General features: G+C 58.6%; 4 protein-coding genes across 4 annotated transcripts; all 4 read right to left on the reverse strand.

Moving 5' to 3' along the window:
* Nucleotides 1-2,367: 2,367 nt before the first annotated feature.
* Nucleotides 2,368-3,339, reverse strand: LMXM_14_0705 (putative fatty acid elongase; the record flags this gene model as incomplete). The annotated part of the gene is made up of 1 exon (XM_003873395.1): nucleotides 2,368-3,339. The coding sequence occupies one exon, from the start codon at nucleotides 3,337-3,339 to the stop codon at nucleotides 2,368-2,370; it is 972 nt and encodes a 323-aa protein (XP_003873444.1).
* Nucleotides 3,340-6,870: 3,531 nt separating this feature from the next.
* On the reverse strand, nucleotides 6,871-8,028 carry LMXM_14_0730 (putative fatty acid elongase; the record flags this gene model as incomplete). Its single annotated transcript, XM_003873396.1, has 1 exon — nucleotides 6,871-8,028. One exon carries the CDS (start codon nucleotides 8,026-8,028, stop codon nucleotides 6,871-6,873), a length of 1,158 nt encoding a protein of 385 aa, XP_003873445.1.
* Nucleotides 8,029-14,433: 6,405 nt separating this feature from the next.
* Nucleotides 14,434-15,339, reverse strand: LMXM_14_0740 (putative fatty acid elongase; the record flags this gene model as incomplete). Its single annotated transcript, XM_003873397.1, has 1 exon — nucleotides 14,434-15,339. One exon carries the CDS (start codon nucleotides 15,337-15,339, stop codon nucleotides 14,434-14,436), a length of 906 nt encoding a protein of 301 aa, XP_003873446.1.
* Nucleotides 15,340-17,386: 2,047 nt separating this feature from the next.
* On the reverse strand, nucleotides 17,387-23,329 carry LMXM_14_0750 (conserved hypothetical protein; the record flags this gene model as incomplete). Its single annotated transcript, XM_003873398.1, has 1 exon — nucleotides 17,387-23,329. One exon carries the CDS (start codon nucleotides 23,327-23,329, stop codon nucleotides 17,387-17,389), a length of 5,943 nt encoding a protein of 1,980 aa, XP_003873447.1.
* Nucleotides 23,330-23,905: the final 576 nt, after the last annotated feature.

Here is a 23,905-nt window from a genome sequence, read left to right on the forward strand (position 1 = left end):
GCGCATAGCCCTCCCCTCACCACCCCCACACCGCTTGCACACAGACGCCCACAACGCCCCCCTCAGCCATCCGCTGCGACGACACCGAAGACAACGTGAAGTCTCGCAGGGAAAAAACAACAACCACCAACCAAACAGAAAGTCTCAAGAAATCACCACCACAACGGAGAGAATGGCAGACGTTGTAGACTGAAAAAAAAATCGCCAGCGAGAGCGTCGCGACGTTGGGAAAGCGAGGGAGACGGCTTGGCGATGAAAAGAACGTGATTGACACCCCGGCCGCTGCCTGCCAAGCCTGCATGCACGCTTTCAGCGTTCCCCCAAACGTCTAAGCAAACAAAGTCCGCTGCGACGTCGTTCTGCGCGCCGGTCACACGGACCCTTTAAAGGCATACCTTGTGGCCAGGACCACAAACACGTCTTACTCGCGGCGATGGGAGTAATGCCGTCGGGACACTGGTCGGGCAGAACGCCAGCATCTTTTTTTTTGTGTGGGAGAGAGCCCACACAGGTATTATGCTACACGCGAGACGGGCCACGACACATTTTCTTGCGTCGTCCTGAGTGCGTTTTATACTTACTGGCAGTGGTGTTGGGGGAGCCCCTCCTGCTGCGCAGTCCGTGCTCGACAGTGGCATCTGTTCAAAAACCGCCGGTGGCGCAGTGAGTTTGTTCGGCGTGCCTGATTCCTTACAAAACTGGGAGCTGGGAAGCCGCATGGCGACACATTCACTCGAGCACAGTGCAGAGGAAGACGCAGACTGCGCTTTAAACGAGAAGAAACACTACACCGAAACAGTGATGAAGCAATGGGAAACATACCGTACAGGATTAGATACCATGGGGGAAGATCTTCTTGCCGCATGCACCCACACCTCCCCCCTCACATACACGTGTGTGTCTGTGTCTGTGTGTGTGTGGGAGGGAGGGTGGTGGTGTGGGTGTCGCGCACGCAACATGCCATGATGCTGAAGCACAAATGTATTGTCTTCGTGCGAGAGAGAGAACAACAACAAAAACAAAACAAAGCAAAGAAATGCAAGCGGGTCTTTCCACATGCTCATCTGTCGAGTCCCCCCCCTCTCCCCCTCTCCTCCCCCCTCGCCACTCCTCCTCGCCTCCAACACACGGATGAAGAAACACGATAAAAGGAGAAAACAACAACAACAAAAGCAGAATCAGCGCGAGATGCATGCAGAGCGCCGCTGCCGCGTCTTCCTTTGCGTCATCTAGAGGAACAACAGCACAGTGACAGCGAACAAAGGGGGTGGGGGGGATGGAAAAAGATGAAGAATAGGCCCCACTACAGGCCGACCGACAGAAAAAGAACGAGTGGGAGGGCGTGTGTGTGTGTGGGGGGGGGCGGTTGCGTGTTTGGCGTGACGGCAGGTCTGTACCACTTTCACTGGACAATTGACGACTTGCAGAACGGCATAAACAACAAGGGGCGGGGTGGGGTGGTCTTGGTGGTGGTGGAGGAATAAGGCTTTCAGTCCCACGCATGTGTGCGCATATGGCACCGCGCGCACAATCTTGTCTTGTCTTCGTCCAAGCCTCGCCGTCCTCCACACACAACCCCCCCCTCTCCTTCCCCCTCTCCCTTCGTGTGAACGCAATCGCCCGCGCCCCGCTGTGTCCCAATGCTCGTTCGAAATCTATTCCAAAGTCCAAGCGGCAAACTCGAACGTCGCACGGCTGTGCTTTGCTCAGACCCACACAGGCACAGACGCACACATATATACATATATATATATATATGCATGTACATCTACGTACGCATATATATATATATAAACACACACACACACACACACACACACACACAGCAGCGGACGTGGGACGGTTCAGGCGAGAGGGCGATACTACCGATAAGGAAGCCAACACAGACACACAGGAATGCACGAGCGCGAGAGGGAGTGAAAGACAACGCGGCGAGCGAGGGAAACAAGGCCGTGGTGCGGCGATGGCTGAAAATGGCGCTGGGAAGTTCACCGCTGAGAGGACAACTCCGTGCATTGGCATAGAAACACACACGCGCCTGCAAGCCTCGTTCTCCTTCCTCTGTGTCTGTTCCCGTGTGTGCGCCCAATGTGTCTGTCTGCAGTGCAGCAGGTAGGGTGCGGGTCAAGAGCCGCCGCGCGAAGGACTTCGCCCTCATTACCCAGGACACCTGTCGTCCTCGCCGAGGCACGACAGGCCGAGTACCCTTCTTTGCCATCGCACTACACCAAAAGGACAACGATGGCGACCATACTCATGGACGCAAACACACGGCTGGGCCTCTCGCGCTGCGAGCAAACCTCGCGCCCCCCACGCTGCGCTGTCCTTCCATCGAACGAAAAAAAAAACAAGTCAACATATTTGCCGTCACTCGTACTTCTTGTAGTCGTTGTTCAACATCACCGGCAGCGTCGACGGTGCGGCCGACCTCGACGTCTTTTTGATGTACCGGCTACGGAAGAGGTTGCTGAAGAGAATGACGTAGGAGACGTACATCATCAATGCCAGCTTCGCGTTTGAGGAGCGGCAGTCGCAACCGCCGCCAAATTGGTCCATGTAGAACACATACACGGCAATGATGGTGCCGACCACCATCTGCGCAATCTGGAGGAAGGTAATGAGCGGGGCAACAAGGCGCACGTACTTGCGGTACCCGCAGGCAGCCAGAAAGTAGTAGAAGTACATGATGGAGTGCACGCCGTAGTTCATGCAGACAAACCACAGACCACTGCTGGTTACCGACATCCACCCATGCCAGCAGTACAGCATGACGGTGACGTGGTGATACCAGTGGAGGAAGATGACGGGCTTCTTCTGAAAGACAAGGAGGGCGGTGTCGAGCATCTCCAGGATCTTGCTGAACATGAAGGCCAGGCAAAGAAGTCCCGAGATGTTGCGGCGGTACATGTCATCCTTGAAGACGCAGATTGACGTATCCAGAGAGCCGCGTACGGTTACAGCATCTACACCCTCGCGGAACCCAGGCGGGATGACGATGTTGCGGCGCATGCCCGGTGTCATGCTTGCAACATATCGCAGCGTGCTCGGCTCCAACCCGCTGATCGCGGGCGCCGTCACCAACTCATACAGCCGTGGTACACAGTAGTAGACGCCAACGAAGGAGAAGAGAGACAGAAGCAAATTCCACACGATGCTTATGGTGCGCAGGTTGTAGGCGGGGCGGTTCTTCATAAAGGTTTCGCTCACGACATGGACGAGGAGGAGGTACAGTGCCGTGGCGACGATAGGGATGTCGATGTGGTCCTCCACCCAGCGATCCATGTACGGGAAGTCGACGGCGTCCGCCATGGCCTGCAGGTGTCTCGTAAGAATGTCCATTTTTTTCTATTCGTTATGCTTCACAAGCTCGGTCCGCGTGTGCGTGCGTGGGTGTGTGTGTGGGGAGGGGAAGGGGTTTTGATCTGCCTTGAGAGCGTGTGTCCTTTCGGGCGCTTCCGTGCCTTTTTCGGAGCTTTCACTGGCTTGTCTGGAAGGGCTCGCGACAGGTGCGGAGAGGGCGAGCGGGTGACACCACAGTGAAGGCCAAAAAACAGAAAACTGGAAACACGTCAGACGCGTACGATACACGAACCAAACAAGATACGCACAGACACACACACACACACACGAAAGTTTGGCAATCACAAGAGAGAAGGAGAACGGAAGAAGAAAAAAAATCGGTGCCGACTTTTCGAACGAGACCACGTGCGTGTGAGGAGGACGATGCAGTGCTTATCGGAGGATGAGAGATGAGGAGGGGAGGGGAGACGAGGAAGGTGAGGTAGAAGCGTGGAAGCGCCGTTTTTTATTTTTTTATTTTTTTATACATCTTGCAATGCGTATTTCACTCGCGAAAAGCCGCGGCCGCCGCTGAGTTCGGGGTGCGTTTTCTGCGGATCGCCTGCGCATGTGTGCCCGTGCGCACATATGCCGTGTGGTTCAGCCCACATACACGCGAAAAAAAAAAACGAAACAAAACACGTCGAGACAGCAGCAGCGCCGGCCACGGACGGGCGAGCTCGTCTTCGCCTTTTTTTTCGTTTTCCTCCATGCCCCCCCCCCTGGGGGGAGGGGTAGGGGGGGGGGCTACATCCTCGTCACTGAGAAGGATAGTGGCACGCATGAGGGCAGCCATCGACCGAAACCGCAGACAGGCACCTGCGCGCACCACTTCCGGCGAAGAAGCGAAGACGAAGAGTACAACGGAATGGTGAATTGACGCCTACATGTCATGACATGCATGCGCAAGGATGGTGTTCACAACACAAGCCTTATGATGCGCATATATATATATATATATAACGCAAAAAAAACGAATACCGGTGATATGGTCGTACACCCGAGAGGTGCTCAGGCGGGCGGAGTCGAAATTCATGGGGAGCGTGCGGAGGTCCACACAGAGGCGTACTCAGACAGACATCAAAGGAAAATGGGCAGTAGTAGCCACATAAATGGTTAAGAGCATAAGGCGCGGATGCGCACCTGGGTGTGTATGCGCTTCGATGTCGTGCAAGCAAGGACACTGCGAGCGGTGGCCGTCATCCACAAGGCTTAACCACGTAGCCATGGACGCACGTCGACGTGCTTATAGAGTCGTCATCGAAGCACACACACACACACGAGCGTACATTCCTCCTGCACGTCCACACAGTGACACACACACGTATACAGGAAGAGAAGCCAAAGAAGGCCGGTGAGCACACAAGAGGGCATATCAACGGAAACTGAAAGCCAGCAAGCACAGAAGCCCTCACGATTCCACCCGTGAGCTTCCCGTGAATGCAGTCGCTTGCTTGAGGGGTGAGAGGGGGGTTTCTACAGAGAGAAAGCAAAAATAAAAGTGAAGGATGCGAACGGTGGCGTGGATGGTGCCCAACACCCTCCCCCCAGGTTGCACACCCACTCAGGTAAAGCGTGTTACTGCCACTGCCAGATGGCAGGGAGGGTGTGCGTGGTTATGTGTGTGTTTGTGGGGCGGGAGGGGGGGTTGGCTGGGGGAGAGAGGCCGGCACAACAAAGGGCTTGAAACGTGCAGAGATGGCTCGACGGTGCCGCACAGGCGGAGAGGAGGGCGGGTACCGCAGACGTGATGCGGGGGGAAACAAGCACGCAGAGAAGACGACACGAACAACCGCACTCAGACAAGCATGTGCCACGTAGGCAAAGACGTAGATGGAGAGGCGTATGGGAGTATCACATACACACACAAAAAAAAATAAACAACACCAACACCACCAAAGGGGGTGGGTGGGGGGCCCATGACGTGGAGGGGGTAAGTGAGGGAGAGAATCGCGCTTCGAGGATAGGGACTGGTGCGCCAGGCAAAGGCACCTGCAGAGCCACACACACAAAAATAAGCTGAGCCAAGCAGGATGGCACATCATACACATGGAGTCGGCAGGATACGTCACAAGTGTGATCAGAACAACAAAAAAGAAATATACGTTGCACCAACTATGGCTTCTGTCCGAGAGCGCTGTCTTCCTGCACATGCTGGTGTGTGTACGCTGGTGCACGTCAGATAGGTTTGATATCTGAACGAAACATTGTGACGGAAAGCAACAACGTAGAGACATGAGTGCACAACAGCGAAGAAACGAATGGGTCGTCGAGCGACAGCAACGCCAAGAGAAAGAGAGAAAGACACACACGGGGGAGGGGAGGGGCGAAGCAATGCGCACATGAGTCCACTGCCAGCATGGGAGAGCAGCCAGAAGACGAAAAAACAAAACAAAACGACATGACCACGCAGAGGAACAGGCGCCATCGTCTCCCCACACACGGATACCAACACCCACATGCACACACAGGCGCTCGAAGCTTTCCGCGCGTCGCGTAATACCGGAGAGAGAGAAAGAGATGGACCCATCCACAGCAGAAGCCAAAAGCAAAGCAGAGGATGCAAACCGACGCCCCACATGCTCATACCAGGAAGGACCCGAGTTTCGCTTCTGTAGAGCGCCGTGCGCTGGGATTGATCGAGCAAATCAACGCAGAGTCCCACCTTTCACCACTACAACAGCAACGACAACGGCCACACTACACACATAATAATACTTACAGACGAAACAACAACAACGACAAGAACTACGGGACGACGACGAAGAAGAGAATAGGTAGACGAAAGAAATGGCGAAACGAGCGCCAGGACAGGCTGCCGGTGCAACTCGAGGATTCAGGTAAAAAAAAATAAGCAAAACAAAGACATATACATATACATATACATATACATATACATATACATACATATACATATATATACATACATATATATACATATATATACATATATATACATATATATACATATATATACATATATATACATATATATACATATATATATATATCGCTATATGACTATATGTGTACGTGTATAGATACGTATATATATACATCTACGTAAGCACACAGACAAACAGACACACACACACACAAAAAAAAAGTACGTAAGTAATAACAAACCGAAGAAGAAGGCGACCAGCAACAACGACACAGCAGAGCGCGTGCACACCAAAGATGCTGCCGCAGGCGAAAACAGGCACGGATGTGCATGCCACCGCGCGCCATCGCAACTCACTTTCGGTCGCGTGTGACGCTTAAGAGGCGCACATGCGGGGAGGGGGGGGTGAGCGCTGCGTCGTCCTTGCCCCGTGATGAGCAGAGACAGACATGGACGAGGCTGTAGTTTACAAGAAGCCCTCCGTCGTTTCGTGCAGCGAGAAAAGCAAGCTAAACGAAACCGGAAACATGCTCCCTTTTAGCGCCCCCCTTGAAACCACCGCCTTTCCAGACACTCAACGCGTGAACACAAAATACGCTGAGCATCACTTGAAGACAACGCAAGCCGGTTGTCGTCATATCGGTCCGCTAGTCTTCTTTGTTGACCGCCTCAGTTCGTTTGATCGCTGGAGAAGTGCGCGCGCGCGCCAGCACGAGGCTGTTCTCGTGCACGCGCTTGTCCAGGTACAGCTCCTTGAACAGCACCGCAAACAGCACGCAGTAGCTGCCATACATCAGCATGCCCATGCGCATGCATGTCGGGTCGCTGTCACAGCCCCAGAACCGGTCAGACATGTCGAAGGCGGGCACACGCGACGCCCGCGCGCCCGTCGTCACGACGCTCTTCGCGTTGCAGTAGGCGTAGTAGGCGTTGCTGAGCACCACCTCGGAGAGCTTGAAGAAGAGCGTGTTGCAGTGCTCGGGGCCCAGCCAGTACTGGAAGTACGTGTACACGGTGACGTACATGCCAATGAACATCTGCAGCACCTGCAGCAGCGTGATCACCGGCGCGAAGGGGCGAATCGACTTGCGCAGCCCCATCATGACGAGGAAGTAGTAGAAGTACATGAAGGAGTGCACGAAGTAGTTCATGGCGCAGAAGACGATGCCGCTCGGCATCGGCATGTACGACGACAGCCACACGTAGATGGCGGTGACGATGTGGTGATACCAGTGCAGGAAGGAGACAGGCTTGCGCTGCAGCACCAGGAAGAGCGTGTCGAGCAGCTCCGGTGTCTTGAGGTACATAAAGAGCGCCGTGTAAAAGGCGCGCGGGCCATCATAGTTCTTGTCCAGCAGCTGGTCCGTGTATGTCGTGATGCGGGGGTTGTGCTTGTGGATGTTGCTGTGGTCGAAGGCGCCACCCGGGCTTGGGGCGTAGTAGTTGTTGCGGATTTGTTTGTCCCCAAAGTTCGTCGAACGACGCACGGACAGCTGCGCGTAGCACGTCTTGTGGAAGCTTTTTTCGATCCACATTGTGTGGAAGAGGTTCTGCACGCAGTGGTAGGAACCGAGCACCGACAGAAGAGACAGGGCAAGGTTCCAGGCAGCGACGAGGTAGGTGATGTCAAACGCCCACGCACGCCGCTCAATCAGCCCAGAAAGAATGAAGACGATGATGAGGTACAGGAGGGCAGTGTAGACCGGGTAGTCGGGTGCGGCGTCGAGGAAGTTGCGCGCAGAGCTGCCCTTGAAGCTGGCTGGAGTGTTGATCCACTCCATGGCCCACTCGTAGATGGGCGACATGACTGGCAAAGCGGGTGAATTGATGCGTTATGTGCGACGTCCACTCTTGCCTGTGTGTGTGTGTGGAGCACGCTGAGCAGAGGGATGCGAAGAGCAGCGAACCCTGCAGTAGGGAAAGGGGCTGAGTGGGGGAGAAACGGAAAAGAGAGTGTGACCGAGGTGAACCACTTCTACAGGGCAGAGGGGTGAGATCGATGGGGGCGGGCGGAGAGTAGGTGAGGGGAGAGGAGTGGGCTGGAATAAGGCAATTCTCAGCAACAGGATATGAGACAGGACCAGAAGACGAATGGAGAATCAGCTCAAGAGGCCAACGGGCACGTGCACACACACACACACACACATACACATGCACTGGCCAGGAAAGGGGCAAAAGAAAAAAAACACGAAACGGTAGCAGAGGTTGAGGTCCGTCTTGAAACGCCCCCCTCCCCTCCCCTCCCCTCCCCTCTCTGCAGGGAGGAAGAACGAACAAAAAAAGAAAGGGAGTCTCGCGTGGCCTCCGAAATGCAAGTCAAAATACCAGACGAAAAGGCCTGCCCCAACGACAGCGCCAGGGAGACGAAACGGGGCGGCTGGGAGGGGAGCAGGGAGATGGCGGATGAGGGAGGGAGGGAGGAGACGTTGGTGACGGTTGAGCTGTGTGCACACAAGAGGGTTTGCACACCAACTTGTGTGACCCGCGCAGAGATGGGGAGGGGAAAGGGTGGAAAGGGGTGGGAGGGGGGAGAAGAGGGAAGGGCTCTGGTCGAGAGAAGGGCTTTCGTGGACGTGGCGAGTGGCGTCACGGAGGAGAACAAAGAGGAGAAGGTCATGGAGGGAAAGTACGAGGAGGAGAGCACAATGGTGGACACACACACGCGTGCTGCAACCCCGATGATTTACGGCCATATGCAGAGCGATGAGGATGCGAGCCCAGCTGCTCGCTTTCCCTCTTCACCCTGATGGGTTGGGGGGGGGGAGGGGAAGTCCTTCTGCCTCCCTCTCGTCGTCCTTCTCCGGTATTTACGGTGAGGTCGCGCACGCACTTTTCGCAGCGGCGTCGACTGTCATTCCGCATTTTGCGTGTTTCGCGCTTTTTCCTTTTCGTTGTTAGAGGGTCGTTTACCGCCCACTTTTGCACCGCACACACACACACACAGATAGTAGACTGAGTGCTCGCTTTTTGTTGTCCTCCTCTGCTTCTGTGTGCTTGATCATCTCGCCACCGCGAAGCGGTCACTCACTTTTCTCTCCACCCTCGCCAGCTTCGCGGCAGATAAAACCAAAAAAAAGAAAGCAAAGAAAAAGTGGCGGACACAGCCGGCAATGCTAATGGAAGACTGCCGCTCTTGGAGGCGGCGCTGTCGACGACACAGGGATTATTCATGCGCACGCGCACCGCACTAGACATAGCCTAGAGAGGCAGGCCACAAGCGGCCATCTCATTAACCAGAGGCCACCAAACAAACAAAGAAATCAAAGCGCGAGCGGGAGAGAGGAGGAGGGCAGGCACGGCACCTGCGCGGGTGGAGGGATGGGGAAAGGATATTGATGCAGGAGTCATTTGCGCCCCCTCCCCCTTATTTTTTCTCACGTCTCCCTTTGTGAGGGGTAGGAGCCGCCGATGCCTCCAACGGACACCCACACCTACACACCAGCACGAGCCCACGAGCCTGAACATCTGCTCACATGACGAGGCGAAAGCATTGCCTTCGACATGTCCATCGTCACCGCTCACGCACACGCACTCGCACCCGGGGGGGGGCGCGAGGGAAAAAGGGAAAGGGACAAGAGCGCGGACACACACACACACACACACACACACGTGGGAGAAGTACCGAAGGAAAGCAAGCCTCCTACGTATACGTTGCACATAAGTACTCTAAGGGGCGGAAGAGAGGGGGTGGGCGGGTGAGTGGGGAGCTGCTGGACACTTGAGGGAGGAGGAGGGGGCGGGTGGCGCATCCGATTGGGCCCGTGCCTCAAAGTGACTGCTTTCCATCCCATCTTTTTTTTTGCGTTGTCAGTGTTTGCGGTTGTTGCTGTTGCCGCTACACAAAGAAGAGGGAGGGGGCCTCGCAGTGAGCGGCGTGCGGGCTGCGACGCTTCGCCTGTCCATCGGTGCATCTCTGGGGCACCGATAAACAGCCGCTCTTCCAGCTCTCGCCGCTGCGCTTTGTTCGAGTGCACAGGCTCAGTGCCGCGGCGAGAGATATGCCGCCGCCACGACGCCCCTACAAACACGCTCATAAACACTCACGCACACACGCACGCACGCCCGCAAAGCCTGGAAGCGATTCGCGCACATATCCTAACTCCCTACATTAGAGGAAGCAGAGATGGGTAGGGGAGGGGGACAAGGGGGGGGGGGCTAACCACATCGGAGCCTCTCCGCGCCGGGGAGCCGCGCACCCGCACACCAGCCAACACTCGCCCGTCCCTGCAAGTTTACGCAAAGCGGGAGGTATGAGGGAGAGATTCGAATTGAAGTGGCCGGAATCGGAGACACACACGTACGCACGCACACACACACGTCTACACACACCCACGTACGCTGAGAGGCCCTCGAGCACACGCCTTCATGGACACAACGCAAGCAACGGCCAACAAGATAAGAATGCGAACACTCATGGCTAAAACTGAGACATAAAACGAAGAAGAACCCCCAAAAAGGTGAGGGAGGGAGACTAAGGAAGGTGTGTGTGTGTGTGTGTGTGGGAGAGAGAGAGAGTCAGCGAAAGAGTCCGCGGTCGAAAAATACACGCCCACACACGAAGGGCATTCGAAAACAACAACAACCAACCAACCAACCCTCCCCCCACCCAAAAGGAAGAGGAGGAAGGGATCATCACAGAGCACGCGGACGAGCATCCGTTCACTGCATCAAAGGGCGTAAGGAAAGCAATGCGAAGGGAAGAGGAGAAATTGCGTACAATGATGCGTGCGAACAAGATGGCAAAACACACACACACACATACACACACAGATAAAGTCAGGCAGGGGGATGAGGGATTGAGGGAGGTAAGAGAGGGAGATGTGCTGGCGTCACGCCATTCCAGCCCCCCTCCTCCCCCGAAACAAAAAAAATAGTTTCAAAATTTCCCACCAACGCTTTGTCTGAGGTCGTTGATAGAGAAAAGACGGGGAGGGGGAGTGGCGAAGGCGGTTTGTCGACGCGAGGGGGCCCTCCCCATCCCCCATTCTTTTTTTCTAGCCTGCCATAGACGGTGCCGGCAAACGTGTTGGACGTTGCCAGGTAAAGGGGAAGGGGCAACTGGGGGAGGGGGGGAGGCTGACCTCTGCGGCAGTGCAGGGACCACCACCACCCCCTCCTCCTCCCGCCCCGTATCCATCACGTCGTGTCCTTCGCCATGCCGCTAGTCCGACCTCCTCACAGTGTGGTGTGCGGTGTCGCGGGTAGAGCTGTCTGTAGGATTAGCGGCCAACTTGATGTATTTCAGAAGTGAACGCGCATGAGAGGACAGTAATCCCCACGCATAAGCCGCGCGACCGCGTGCGTAGCCTTTACGCAAGGCAGAGAGGGCTGACGCGCTGCCGATGTATAGGTGCCCTCCTGCTCGTCGTCTTGCAAATGGCATGAATGCCCGACAAGGCAAAGTGAGCCGCGCAGAGTTCAGCCGAGTCGATGCTACTCGCGTCGGACACCCCTCCCCCTCCCCTCAACGGGTACGGGTGACGACCATCTGCTTCGTATGCAAATGCATCCATACCGTCCCTCCCCGCCTCCCGTCCTCCTGGTGTTGCAGCCTATGTGAAAGGCGGTGCTCTGCGGCAGACGCCAAGGGACGTGCGGCGCGACGTGGTTTATCCGGCGCTGCTCGTTGTGCCACAAGCGGAGTTCGCTTTGTGCGCTGTGGGACAGATCCGCCGGCAAGGGACCATAGTGGAGGTCTCGTAACAACTTTTGAACAGATCCGGCGCGTCATTGTGAGGAAAACAATTTTGTGAAGAGGCATGTGCACGACTCGGGAGGCACACCAAAGGTGACCCATGAGCCGCCCCCATCCTCTTGGTGGTAAGCTGCTTGATCGAATCGGCGCTCGGCCGGGTGCACGTCTGTTTTTCACCACAAACCCTTCCAAAGTTGTCGTCAAGCACCAAGCCAGCCAACGCAGACATGTTGCAGACCCTGGTCTCGTCGTCACTCAAGGTGACGCTAAGCTTTTCCCGCGGCGCTTCGGGGCGCCTGCAGAGCTGTCTCCACCGCCTGTGGACCACCCGTCCGTTGGATGTTTTCGATGTAGACCCTCACCAGTACTTTGGAGGCGGATCGCTTGGCACACATAGGATGGCAGGGCGATGTTGCTGTCACCATTCGCATCACCTCTGGGCCAACGGCCAAGCTCATTGGATGCGCTCTTCGCTGATGCACGGAGCCGTCCCTGGTTCGCAGGCCCAAGAGCGGCCGCAGATGCACGGGAAGAAGCACCTGGAAAAGATGACCTTGCCAGGTCCGTCACCCCCCCACACAGCCGTCGAGCACAAAGTTCCCATGGCTGTGCATCCAGGCCCACCGCCGCGTTGTAACGCTGCTCATCGGGCCAGCTGCTGACTTGTCGCGGCCAGAGAATGAAGGTGTCGCCCTACTAAGGAGAGGGTCCGGTGCTGCGCTCGGCGCCATAACGTCTGCTGCCAGTGGGGGGAGGGGCCTTGGCATCGGCGTCTGTCACTGGTAGCGGGGTTACGCCCCATGCACTGCATTGGTTGCTGCCCCTCACTTCATCTCGCCACACAGATCCGCAAAGTGCATCGATTTCACCTGTGCCGTGGGCAAGGGAGTTCCCCCTCCGCTCTTCCTTGGCTACTGGTTAGGCGTCAATGGGCTCGCGCCTCGGGTAAGGCTTGTAGGACGTGCAGAATCACCCTTCCTCCTCTTCGGGCTTCGAAAGCCGAGCACCTGCACGGGAGCAAGATGACGCGTATGCGAGGCGTGGGGAGCACCTGCGTCTTCTCATTCGAATGCTGCCCTCTGCTCGCGGTCATCCCTCGGGGATGCGAGCGCCATTGGAGCGCCCCTGTGCCATCTAGGCGTCGCATGTGAGTGGGGCAGCGTCGTAAGGCGGTGGCCATTGTGTTTGAGGCGGGAAGGCGATGACTGGTACTGCCGTGGGGCGTGTGCGCAGTTTGGCCATGTCAAGCTCACACGCCTTCCATGACAGAGCGGAAATCCCGAACCGACCCGACGTCGCTGACCAGCTTCTCGTACGCCACCGAAGAGACGCGGATGGGCTTCCTCGCGTTCTCTTCATGGTGCTGGAGCTCCAAAGTGCGGGGGCCCGTGAAGGGCGATGTGAGGTGGAGGAGAGGGGGGGGGGACTCTCTGATGGCTTCCAACTCGCTTCAAGGCAAGGTGGGCGATTCTCGTCGCTCGTCTTTTCCGCCTCCCGCCAAGGTAGATCAAACTCTGGTCCCTGGCAGGTGCTCCCTGTCTTCTTCCTTTTGCAGGCGTTGCATGATGGCTGCGTTTGGGGTGCAACAACTCGACCGATCGGAGTCTTCCCAATGGGTGTGGGGTGGGGAAGGGGAAGTCCCGCCAACGAACCTTCTGTGATGCTGTCCTGATTGAAGGGCATGTGGACCTCATAAAGCTCAGCGACCGGCAGAGTGGTGGCGTTTTTGTATGTAGGATAACGAGTCCATGCGCCGGTGAGATGCGAGTATTTTGCTTTCCTTTTTTTCTCGGATTACACTGCTGCCAGAATCTCCCCGGGTGTGGGTGAGGAACGCCAACATGGTGCACACGATGCGGCGTGTGTGTGTGTGTGTGGTGTGCATGTGTGTGAGGTGGGGGTGGGGGTTGAGGAACCAGAGGGAGAAGACGAGAGGCGAGGTATATCACTACTCACCTGTCTTTGGTACACTTATTATCCTAGTACACATGTACACATTCCCAGAGACACAAGCGGACACAAGGCATTGCGTGTGGCGCGTTGTTGCTTCTCGCCAGCGCACTTACCTCTTCCGCTGTGAGGCTGTCCATCGGAAAAGTAGCAAACAACAAGAAGATTAAGACAACAAATTACAGCGCAGGCGCACACGGTCGTGAGGGTCCACTTCGACCACCAGCGCCAACGAGAGGGAAGGAAAGGTGCAAAAAAAAACAGAAGAGGATGGCCGCTCCTCGTCCTTCCCGTGCTGCGCATGAGTGCATCGCACTTCGCCTGCCTGTCTGCCGGTCTGCCTGTGTGTGTGTGTGTGTGTGTATATATATGCCTGTGTATCAGCCGAAGCACGCGAGCGCGAGCATCTTGCCCCTTTTTCCTCTGTTTCCCTTCTTCCAGGTGATGCTCTTACCCACGTGGGTAGCAAGCACAAGGAGCGCGCGCGCGAACCAGGAGTGTGTGGGAGAGACGAAGGGGGCGGCCATTTCTCCAGCTGCCCTTTCTCTGGTCGTCGGGTTCTCGCTCACTGCTTCTTCATGACTGCACCGTTGCAGCCCATCTTTATACCATCTACGGGCTTCCCGTTTTGATGGAGTGCCGCTGCCGGCGTCTCCCTCTTCCGGCACTTGGTCGTCGCCCCCTTCTTCATGTAGAGGTGCACAAAGAGCGTCGCGAAGAGCACAAAGTAGCTGCCGTACATGCACAGCCCCATGCGAATCGTGCGGTGGTCAACGCCGCAGCCGCGCTCACTGATGTAGCCGTAGTAGAAGGTGTAGAGAACGATGATCGTGCCCACGACCATCTGCAGCAGCTGCGCCCCCGTAATGAACGGCGCGATCGGCCGAATGAACTTGCGCATGCCCAGAGAGCAGAGGAAGTAGTAGAAGTACATGACAGTGTGCACGGCGTAGTTCATGCTGGCGAACCATACGCCGCTGGCAATAAGCGTGTAGCCAGCGTACCAGCAGAAGACCGTCACCGTGAGGTGGTGGTACCAGTGCAAGAAGATGATCGGCTTCTTCGTGAGAACGAGGAAGACCGTGTCAAACATCTCTGGAATCTTGCTAAGTAGAAACGCGAAGAGCCAGAAGGTCAGCTCGCCGTCGTAGAGGTTCTTGTCGAGGTAGCAGGTCGTCTCGTACATGCCACGCTCCTCTAGCGAGTGCATGAGCATGATGCCAACGCCGATCGTGCCACACAAGGAAAGAAAGGAGAGCGCCAGATTCCACGCGGCAACGAGGTACTTCAGCCGATACGGCTCGCGGTTCTCCATCGCCTTGGGGCCGAGGAAGACTATGAGCACGTACAGCACTTCGCTGTAGACGAGGATGTCGAAGTAGTCATCAAAGAAGGTCTCCGCTATATCGCCGACGAATTGGCTCGGCAGACCACCGAGGTTCAGCAGCGCCTGCAGCACCGCGGGCGCCATCCTTTTTGGGAGACTATGGAGTCGACGTGCGTATAAGATAGACGTATATATATATATATACAACATACATATGTATATGCCTTGTGTGTGAGTGTGCGTGCGTGCGTGCTGGTGTGATTCACCAGTGCTCGTGTGGCGCAGAGAGGAAGGTGAGCAGACGCGACCGCTGGTTTGTGCCGCTGCTGACGGCTTCCCCTGTGTTCTGCGCAGATCAGACTCGATCTGCGCCGACGCCTCGATGTGTTCGCCCGGACGTCGACAACACACACACACACACACACGCACGCGAGCGCACACAGAGGAAAGAGAGGGAAGCGAGAGGAGAGCCGCCTCTCCAGGGTCCCTATATGACGACGGAGGGGGAGGGGGAGGGAGAAATCTTATGGTGCCGCAGGGAGAAAAAGGGCGCGTGCGTATCCGTGTGAGCGAGCGAGAGGGGCGTCAGAGGAATCCCTTAAGCCGTGAATGCAGCCAAACCGGCAGGCAACAACAGACACGCAACAACGAGGAGGAGGGATTGGTGGAGGGAGTCGGCAAGGAAACAAATGACGGGGAAAAGCGAAGAAAATAATAATAATAAAATGCGACGGAGACTTCTCCTCCCCTCCAACAACAAAAAAAAACCAAAGAATGAAACACAACGAGGTGAAGTGAGAGGGAGGACGTCGTCAGCAGGAAACAGCTTGTATGCGGGCGTTGTGCTACAGGTGCTCGCAACGTCACGCGACCTCGCACGATTCGTGACTCTACGACCGTCAGCAAAACAGAGGAAAAACCCCCAAAGAAGAAACAACAACAGACCTCCTCTCCCCCCCAAAAAAAAAACAAAAAAATAATCCAGACACCCACACACACCCACACACACCCACACACACACCCACACACACACACACACAGAGACACACACACACACCCACACACACACACACACAGAGACACACACACACACCCACACACACCCACACACACACACAGAGACACACACACAGACACACAAGAAAGGGGCTTTTAGCACACAATTCCTTCTGCCGAGGCTGTTATGTATGTATGTATCGACACGTGCGTGCGCGCGCGCGTGTGCGGTTCTCCTCTCTTAAAGGGTACAGAGGCCAATCGTCGACCGTGCGCTGTGAGCGTGGTGGGTTGGGCGCGTGCACGGCGTGCGCCAGCGAGACACACTACCACAACGGCAACCTAACAGAAACAATTCAAAAAACAGAAAACACCACCACCACCTTTCTCCCACACACTAGTAAACAGAGGCAGAACAAATGACGGCAAGAGAGATGGGATGGGCTGAGGGTCAGTCGGACGAACGACAACGACAGAGCGGGAGCGAGCAAGAGAGGTGAGATGCCACTTGATGAACGCCAGTTCGGCTGCCTTGTGCGTGGTGCGTACGTATGTCCATGAACAGCTGTGATGCCGAGGGACAAGGAGGGAGAAGACCCAGCATTTAAAAAAAAACAGTTGTGAGGGGGGGGAGGGAGGGATGGGCAGAGGAAGGGGGTTGTGCATGTGCATGAGACGGAGACATGAGTACAAGGACACAGAGGCGCTCCAGTTCCATACGCTTGTTGTCACTGCGGGATTCTGAGCCCCGGGTAGAGAGACGGCCACCAGGACTTGAGCTCCGTGCTCTTGTGAGTGAGTAGAGCGTACAAAGGCGCTTGTTGGAGTGCCGTGGCCCCTGGGAGCCACGCCAGCATCCCCGTTGTCCAGCTCCTGGCAGCGTGAACCGCCTTGTGTCTACCGTGGCGCGTCCACGGTGGACTGTGAGGGTCACACCGTGTCTGCATCACACGAATGCGCACTCGCCATTTGCCGTCTCTTGCTGCTTGCATGCTTCCGTTTTTCTTTTTTAAATATAAATGCTTGCTACCCGCATCGTCGTTTCGTGATTATGAGCTTCCCCGCCAACGGGAACATGGGCGCCAACGCGCATAGCTGGCGAGAGGGTGTGGGGAGTGGGGAGTGGGGAGGCGAGAAAGGGATAGGCCGATCGCACACCGACGCGCGCACTTTAAGGCGCGCTTGAGCAGGTTAGCTAGTTCGTGTCCGCGTCGTAGGGATCCGCATCTCCGACCGGCGCAGCAGAGGCGGCAGCGGCATAGGCAGACCGCTTGGCTCGAGCACGAATCGACGGCACTGTTTGGGTGGGTGTCACAGGGCTGCCCTTAACCTCCATCTCGGCTCTGCATGGACGAGGCGGCAGCCCTGGTGAACCGGTCCTCGATGATACACTGCCAACAGAGCCTGGCCCGCCTCTTCCAGCGCGCACCTCTGGGGAGCAGCTGGCCTCCTTGCTTGGTTCATGACTGTGAAGCGGAGACCGCGACGACACCTGCTTCCTCTGTTGGTGCTGCTGCAAGGTCTGCTCCTGGCGACGTCTTCGCCGACCCGTCTTCTTGGCCTTGCGACGTTGCTGCTGCTCAGCACGTGATGCTTCATCTGTGTTCCCATCTCTGTTTCTGCTCTCTGTGCGTCGCCGCGGGTGATCCTCATCGGCGTCCTTGTCAGCATCCTCGTTGTCACTGTTCGGTCGCAAGCGCTTCCGCGGCTGCATCACCCGCATGGATGGCGTCTGCCGCTGCTGCTCATCATCCTCGCTCGACGCAAAGGGAAGGGGTTGGCGGCAGCCGTGGGAATTGACTCCCCTTTCGACGTCCGAGCTGCTGCTCGAGGGGCTTTCCTCATCCTCCTCGTCCTTCTCATTCGCTGGCGGCTTGTCGCTCCAGCGCCCAGGGGGTGATGTTCGTCTGTCCTGCTCGCCTCCGCCGCTCACGCGCTCCGCACGACGGGCAGTTCCCTTTCCCGCCACCACCCCCGCTCCTTGCGAGAAAGTAGTGGCTCTGACGCACGACTCCTGCCACGCCACCTCTGATGGCGGCAAGGTGAAGTTGTCACCGACGCCGTCCTCGACCACTACCGCAGCCGCACCAGCGCCACCACTGCCACTGCCACGCACGTCGCCAAAGGTGTGCTTGCTGCTGCGCTGCTTACTCGGGTTTACGCTGCCGCTGAGACCAGATGCGCTCTTCTGTGCCGACTTGAGGCGTACGCTGGACTGCTGCGGCGGTGAACGATGCTGCTGCTGCCGTTGCGGGCTGAGGCGGCTCGACTGCGACGACGAGACGGGGGAGAGGGACGGTGACGGCCGGGGTGAGCCACCATCACCCGCGGCGCCTTCGCCACGTTGTCGCGGCTGCGGCACAGCTGCTCGAATGGGCGGGGACACTTGGTGGCAGTGCGGTGGCGAGCGTTGGGCAGCAGTGGTGCCACTATCGCCGCCAACTGGTTTCGGTGGCAGCAAGGGAGACGCGAGCCGCGGCGGAGGGGAGAGACGCAGCGGTGTGGAAAAGCCGACACCCACCGCGGTGGCTGCGGCATGCGCCGGGGTGAGAGGGCTCCCGTTGTGCAACTTCGGCGACCGCACGGCAGCCGCCGCAGTCGCCACCTTTGGCAGCTTCCCTTCTGCGGCCAGCTGGAGCAGTGCGATCCTCCGTCGCTCGTAGGTGCTGATGAAGGTGTAGAGGCGGCGCAGACGTCGGCGGCATTCCTCGGCGTCGAACACGTTGAAGGGCTTGTGCGTGATGAGGGCATCACTGGACAACTCCAAAGAACCAGCTCCCTTGCCCGTGTCCACGCTACAACCGTCACCTCGCCGCGTGGACCGCGACGCCGTCGTTGGCCCTGGCCATCGAGCACGCCGATCCGGCGGCGACGCCCTGCGCCGCCTGCCGCTCCGGGTGGTCGACTCGGCCTCGTCCTCGTCCTCGTCGTTGTCTCCACCGCTGGTGGACAGGAGTGACGCTGAGAGGTCTGTTGCTGCCCCGAGCAGTACTTCCCAGTACGTCGGCAGAGCCTGCCGAAGGAGGCGCATGACGTCGTCGCACCGCTGGCGCTCCATATTGGCTTCGGTCGCCCTCTTCTTCATCCTCTCCTGCTGCTCGTTGCCGTCCCCGTCGGTGAAAGCCTTCGGCAGGCCGCGATCCTCATCGTCACTGCCGTCGTCGCCGCCCTCGTCTTCGTTGTCGTCGTCGTTCTCGCCCCGACCGCGCCGTCGGCGCCGCTGTCCCTTGAGGGACTGCTGCTGTTGTCGTGTGCCTAACAGCAGGTTCGACGTGAGCTTTGTGATGTCGGCCGTGCTCTCCGCTAACTCCAGGTCCGGCAGTGGCAGCCCATCGGCGACGCATACATCCCGCGCCCTCCAGCTGCCACCGCCGCCGCCTTTTTTACTGTTCGCGGATGAATGCTGCTGCTGCTGCGCTCCTGCGGTGGGAGCCAGACTCACCTCACCACCGCCGCCGCTGCAACTGCTGGGTGTGTACCCCGGGGGCGGGGTGCGCAGGCGATGTGCTGTCGGCGTCGAGACGGCGTTGTGGGAGGATGTAAAGGCCGAGATGGCCGTCGAAGAGCGCAGAATGGGGCTGCGAATAGGTGCCATAGATGGCGGGGTCATTGTGTAGGGCTGCCGTGCTAGCGGCGGCGAAAAACTGCGAGGCCGGCCGTTGTTGTACCGCACCCCTCCGCCACCACCACCGCCGCAGGACGCGGCAAAGGCAGAGGAAACGCCACCAAGGGGTGCGTTGGTCGAGGCCGACACTGCCAAGAACTTCGACTTGGGGCTGTGTGAAAGCTTCGGCGTGCCAGGATGACTGTTGCGATAAGCTGGCGGTGTCCAGCTAGAGGCTGCCGCACTGCCAAAGCCCTGCTGCAGCGCGTCCACCTCCCCTTGCACACGCTGCTCCCCTTCGTCCACATAAAGCAGCTCCTCCACCCAGTTGCTGAGTGCTGCAGCGGTGCTGCTCACAGCTGCCGCCGCGGCCGACTCCGCAAGGCGCAGGTGGATCAGCTCTAGGAGCCCCACCAGCGACGCGTACATCGCCACGACGCGGTCTTCAGAGAGCCCTGCGAGGAGCGACACGTGCGGCAGGCAAAGGTAGTTCCACTGTAGATCGCGACGCAGCTGTTGCACATCCAGGGGTGGCGCTGAGGCCAGCAGCGTCTCTGCGTCACCGCACCCCAGCAGCGTCGGCCCCATCGAGATCAGTTGGCCGCCGGCGCCGCCAAAAAAGGACGGGAACTGCTGCAGCTGACGAGCGACGGTGCTGGCGTGCTCGCGGATGGAGGCGAGTGCGTCGAGGCGCGACGCCAGCATCGGTACTCGCATGCGGCGCCGCACGCGTGCACACTTGTCGAGGCAGCGAACAACGTTCCCCCATGGGTCACCGACAGACGCAGTGCTGATACCCAGCGCCATCTCCATCACCAACCGTGTCGCCTCCGTCTCCACCGCCGCCACGACTGGGGGCACGATGTGCATGCTCAGGTGGTCGACATGCTTCTCCTTGGCGTTCATGTAACACAGGGACATGCGATTTGTGTACCGGTTCAGCGTGATTGTCTTGCGACCGGACCGCAGGCACGTGAAGATGGCGAGGCCTTCTTGCCAGAGGACGCTCGACAGGAAGTAGACGCCGTTGAAGTGCTTTTCGACCTCGTCCGTGACGCGGAGAACAAAGTTCAACTGGTACAGCTGTGGGGCCTGATGCTTGCGGAGAACGCGCTGCACCAGCCGCGTCAGCGCCGCTTGCCGGTCCCGTGTGGAGTTCTGCGCATCGTTCAGCTGGTGCAGCGCCGTGAGCAGTGGCAGGCGGTCGCCGGAGTGCAGGGCCAGGTACGTGCACATCCACGACGACGTCAGCGGTGACAGACGCCGGGCCAGCGGCATGACGTCGTAGGCGCCACGCAGCACCGCCGTGCGCAGCGTGGCGACGAAGCCACTCGCGGGTCCTTGGTAGATGCCGCTGCGTAGCGCCATGTCCGCCAACTCCATTGGGGTCATGCGGAACACCGCCGCAAACACGTGCAGGAGCGCGTTCGCACACGGAGAGGTGAGGATCCACTCGAAGCGCTTGTAGAAGGGCGAGGTGGTCGTCGTGAGGAAGAGCTGCTTGGCGCGGTCAACGTTGCCATCGTGCCGGCGCGTGTGCCGCTCGGCCGCGGCTAGCAGTTGCAGGTCTTTCATGCCTGCCAACTCAGTCAGCGTCTTCTCCCACGAGGCCAAGATGCGGTGGCGGTCTTGCGCTGCATCACCGTCGGCTGCGCCGTCGCCGCTATCCTGCCTCTTCTCTGTCGTCACGACGTACTGGTGATAGCTGTGCGCATCGCGGTACGCTCTGCGCGTGGGGTACAGCCCGAGGGCGTCGAGCCACATCCCAATACGCTGCGCGTTCTGCGCCGCTGCCGCAGGCGAGGTGGAGGAGACGGCGATCGGCTGCGCATCCACCCGCCGCGCGAGCTCGAGGGCGACGATCATTGCTGTGTGCTCTGGGCAGAGCCCTGATACACCTGCCGCCGCGAATGGCACGGGACAGAGCGGCTCGATCTTGTCCTTCAGCGCCTTCATTGTCTCCACGCGTCCTGGAACGCGCCCCGGGTGCCACAGCACACTCGGCACGCCGTACGCGGCGGCCACCGTGAAGACGTTCTGCAGGTGCTGCAGCGACACCTCGGTCGACTCAAAGAAGGATGGCGCGGAAACGCCGAGGAGGGCGCCGATCAACTCCACGTCCACCCACTGCAGCTCCACGTCAGCGCAGGGGGCCTCTGCCCCCGCCGCCTTGTGCGGCGCACGGTACTGGCTAGTTTCCACTGTTGCCGACGCTGTGGCTCCTACGGGTGCTGCGGAGGCCGGGATACGCCCGGCTAGGCAGAATAGCGGGAACAGCGACACAAAGCGATGGAGGAGGAGGCTTAGATACAAGGCAGCTGCCCGAAGGCCGGGTGCCGTGCCGCGCGGGAGCCCGGGGGTCGTCAACAGAGTCCCCATGTCGTACGCCGCCCGGAGAACCATCGGCAGCGACTCGCCCGCCGGTAGGAGAACGCTGCTGCTGCTGCCTGCCCCTCCACCTGCTCCTGTGCTGGCAGCGTTGCTGGCCGCTGCGCCGCCATGCTGCTCAGCGCGATGGCTGCCGCCGGCGGAAGATGGAAAGACACCTGCATGAGTGCCTGCTCCTTTGGTCGACGATGACGCCGGGGCACGCTGGCTAGCTGGCCTCGCTGCGCCGTCCAGGCGGTTGCCTGAGCCGCCAGCGCTGGCCGCCGAGATGGGCCCTGCTGGCTCTAAGAGGGGAATGCGCTGCAACCACTCGTAGAAGAAGATGTACGCGTCGATGGGGCCACCGCCGCCTGCACCGCTGCCGCTGCTGCCGGGCTGCTTCCCTGCACGGGCGCGGCCTCCAACGGCAGCAAAGCCGCCAGTGTCGTCGTCGTCGTCGTCGCCGCTGTCCTCCATGCCGGCCTGATCCTGCTTCGCCGCCGTCGTGTCCTCCACAATGGCGTTGCTGCGAGTCGTGCCAGCGCCGCTCAAGCAGAAGGCGCACTGGAACTCGACGTCGCCGGACGGCATCCACGCGTCCTGCATGCCGCATTTCGTGCAGCTCGGCGGTCGATAGGACCACCAAACGATATACTCGATCTTGTCGTAGAGTCGCCACGTCGTGGCGGTCCACGGGTCGGCAAACACGTCAACGAAGGCACCGTGCAGAACGGCGTGATCAGCCGGTGCTGCTGCAGCTGGGTCGGGCTGGGGATGATTGAGACGGTGATGGGGGTGGCCGACGCCGCCGTCCACAAGGTAGGACGAGGGATCGTCGTCTTGGTAAGGTGGTGCGGCAACCGGTAACGGGGGCGCCTGCGCATCACGCAGCGTCCCAGGGAAGGAGGAGGCGGCGGAGAGGCCGCCGCCCGCGCCTCCGTTTGAGAGCGGTGTGGACGCATAAGCTTTCGCGCAGCTTTCGCTGTTCGAGAGACTCACTGACGTCGGCGTCGATGAAGCGCTGAGTGGCCAACTCTGCTCCCCCACTGAGGCGGGCGTTGCTGACGGCTGTGCGTGCTGCTGCGTGACGGCGCTGATTAAATTGCGCACAAGCGCCTCCAGCTCTAGCAGCTGATTGCGCGTCAGCGGCGTGATGCGCTGCGACATGGCGTGTGCGCCAGTGTGTACTGCTAAAAAAAAATGCGCGTGCGCGCGTATGCTCTTGCTGGCGAGGTTACGCGTGCGTCGCCGTGTCGAGGATGCCGATCGAGATGGCAACGCACATTCGAGGTGCCAAGAGTTGACACGGGCGTAGGTCAACACACACACAGAGAGAGAGGGAGAGGGAGAGATGCGGCAAAAGGCAAGCCCAGTGCGTCATTAGCGTGCGGAAAACAAGACCCCATGCAGCCACATGTCGATGATGCTTGGCGTGCGCATACAGAGAGGCCCAAGGTAGAGGACAAGGTCTATGCTTCTGGAAGGACCTCTACACCGACGCAGGTCGGCATCTTTTGGCCGCTCTTCCCGTTCTTTTTTTTTTGTTCAGCTCCCTCTCCCCTTCTGAGCCGCCCCCCACCGGAAAAAATGTGCGATGCGGTGCGCCCCCCTCCCCCGCGCAGGGGAGGGGACGGGAGGGGGTGGGGCGTCATCTCTCCCATTCCTTTCGCGATTTCGCTTTTGCAGAGAAGACCAGTACGCGTGTGTCCGTGTGCTCCTGTGCACCTACGCCCCCCCCCCCAA

Source organism: Leishmania mexicana, chromosome 14 (genome assembly GCF_000234665.1).
Source record: "Leishmania mexicana MHOM/GT/2001/U1103 complete genome, chromosome 14".
NCBI classification, from domain to species: Eukaryota; Euglenozoa; class Kinetoplastea; order Trypanosomatida; family Trypanosomatidae; genus Leishmania; species Leishmania mexicana.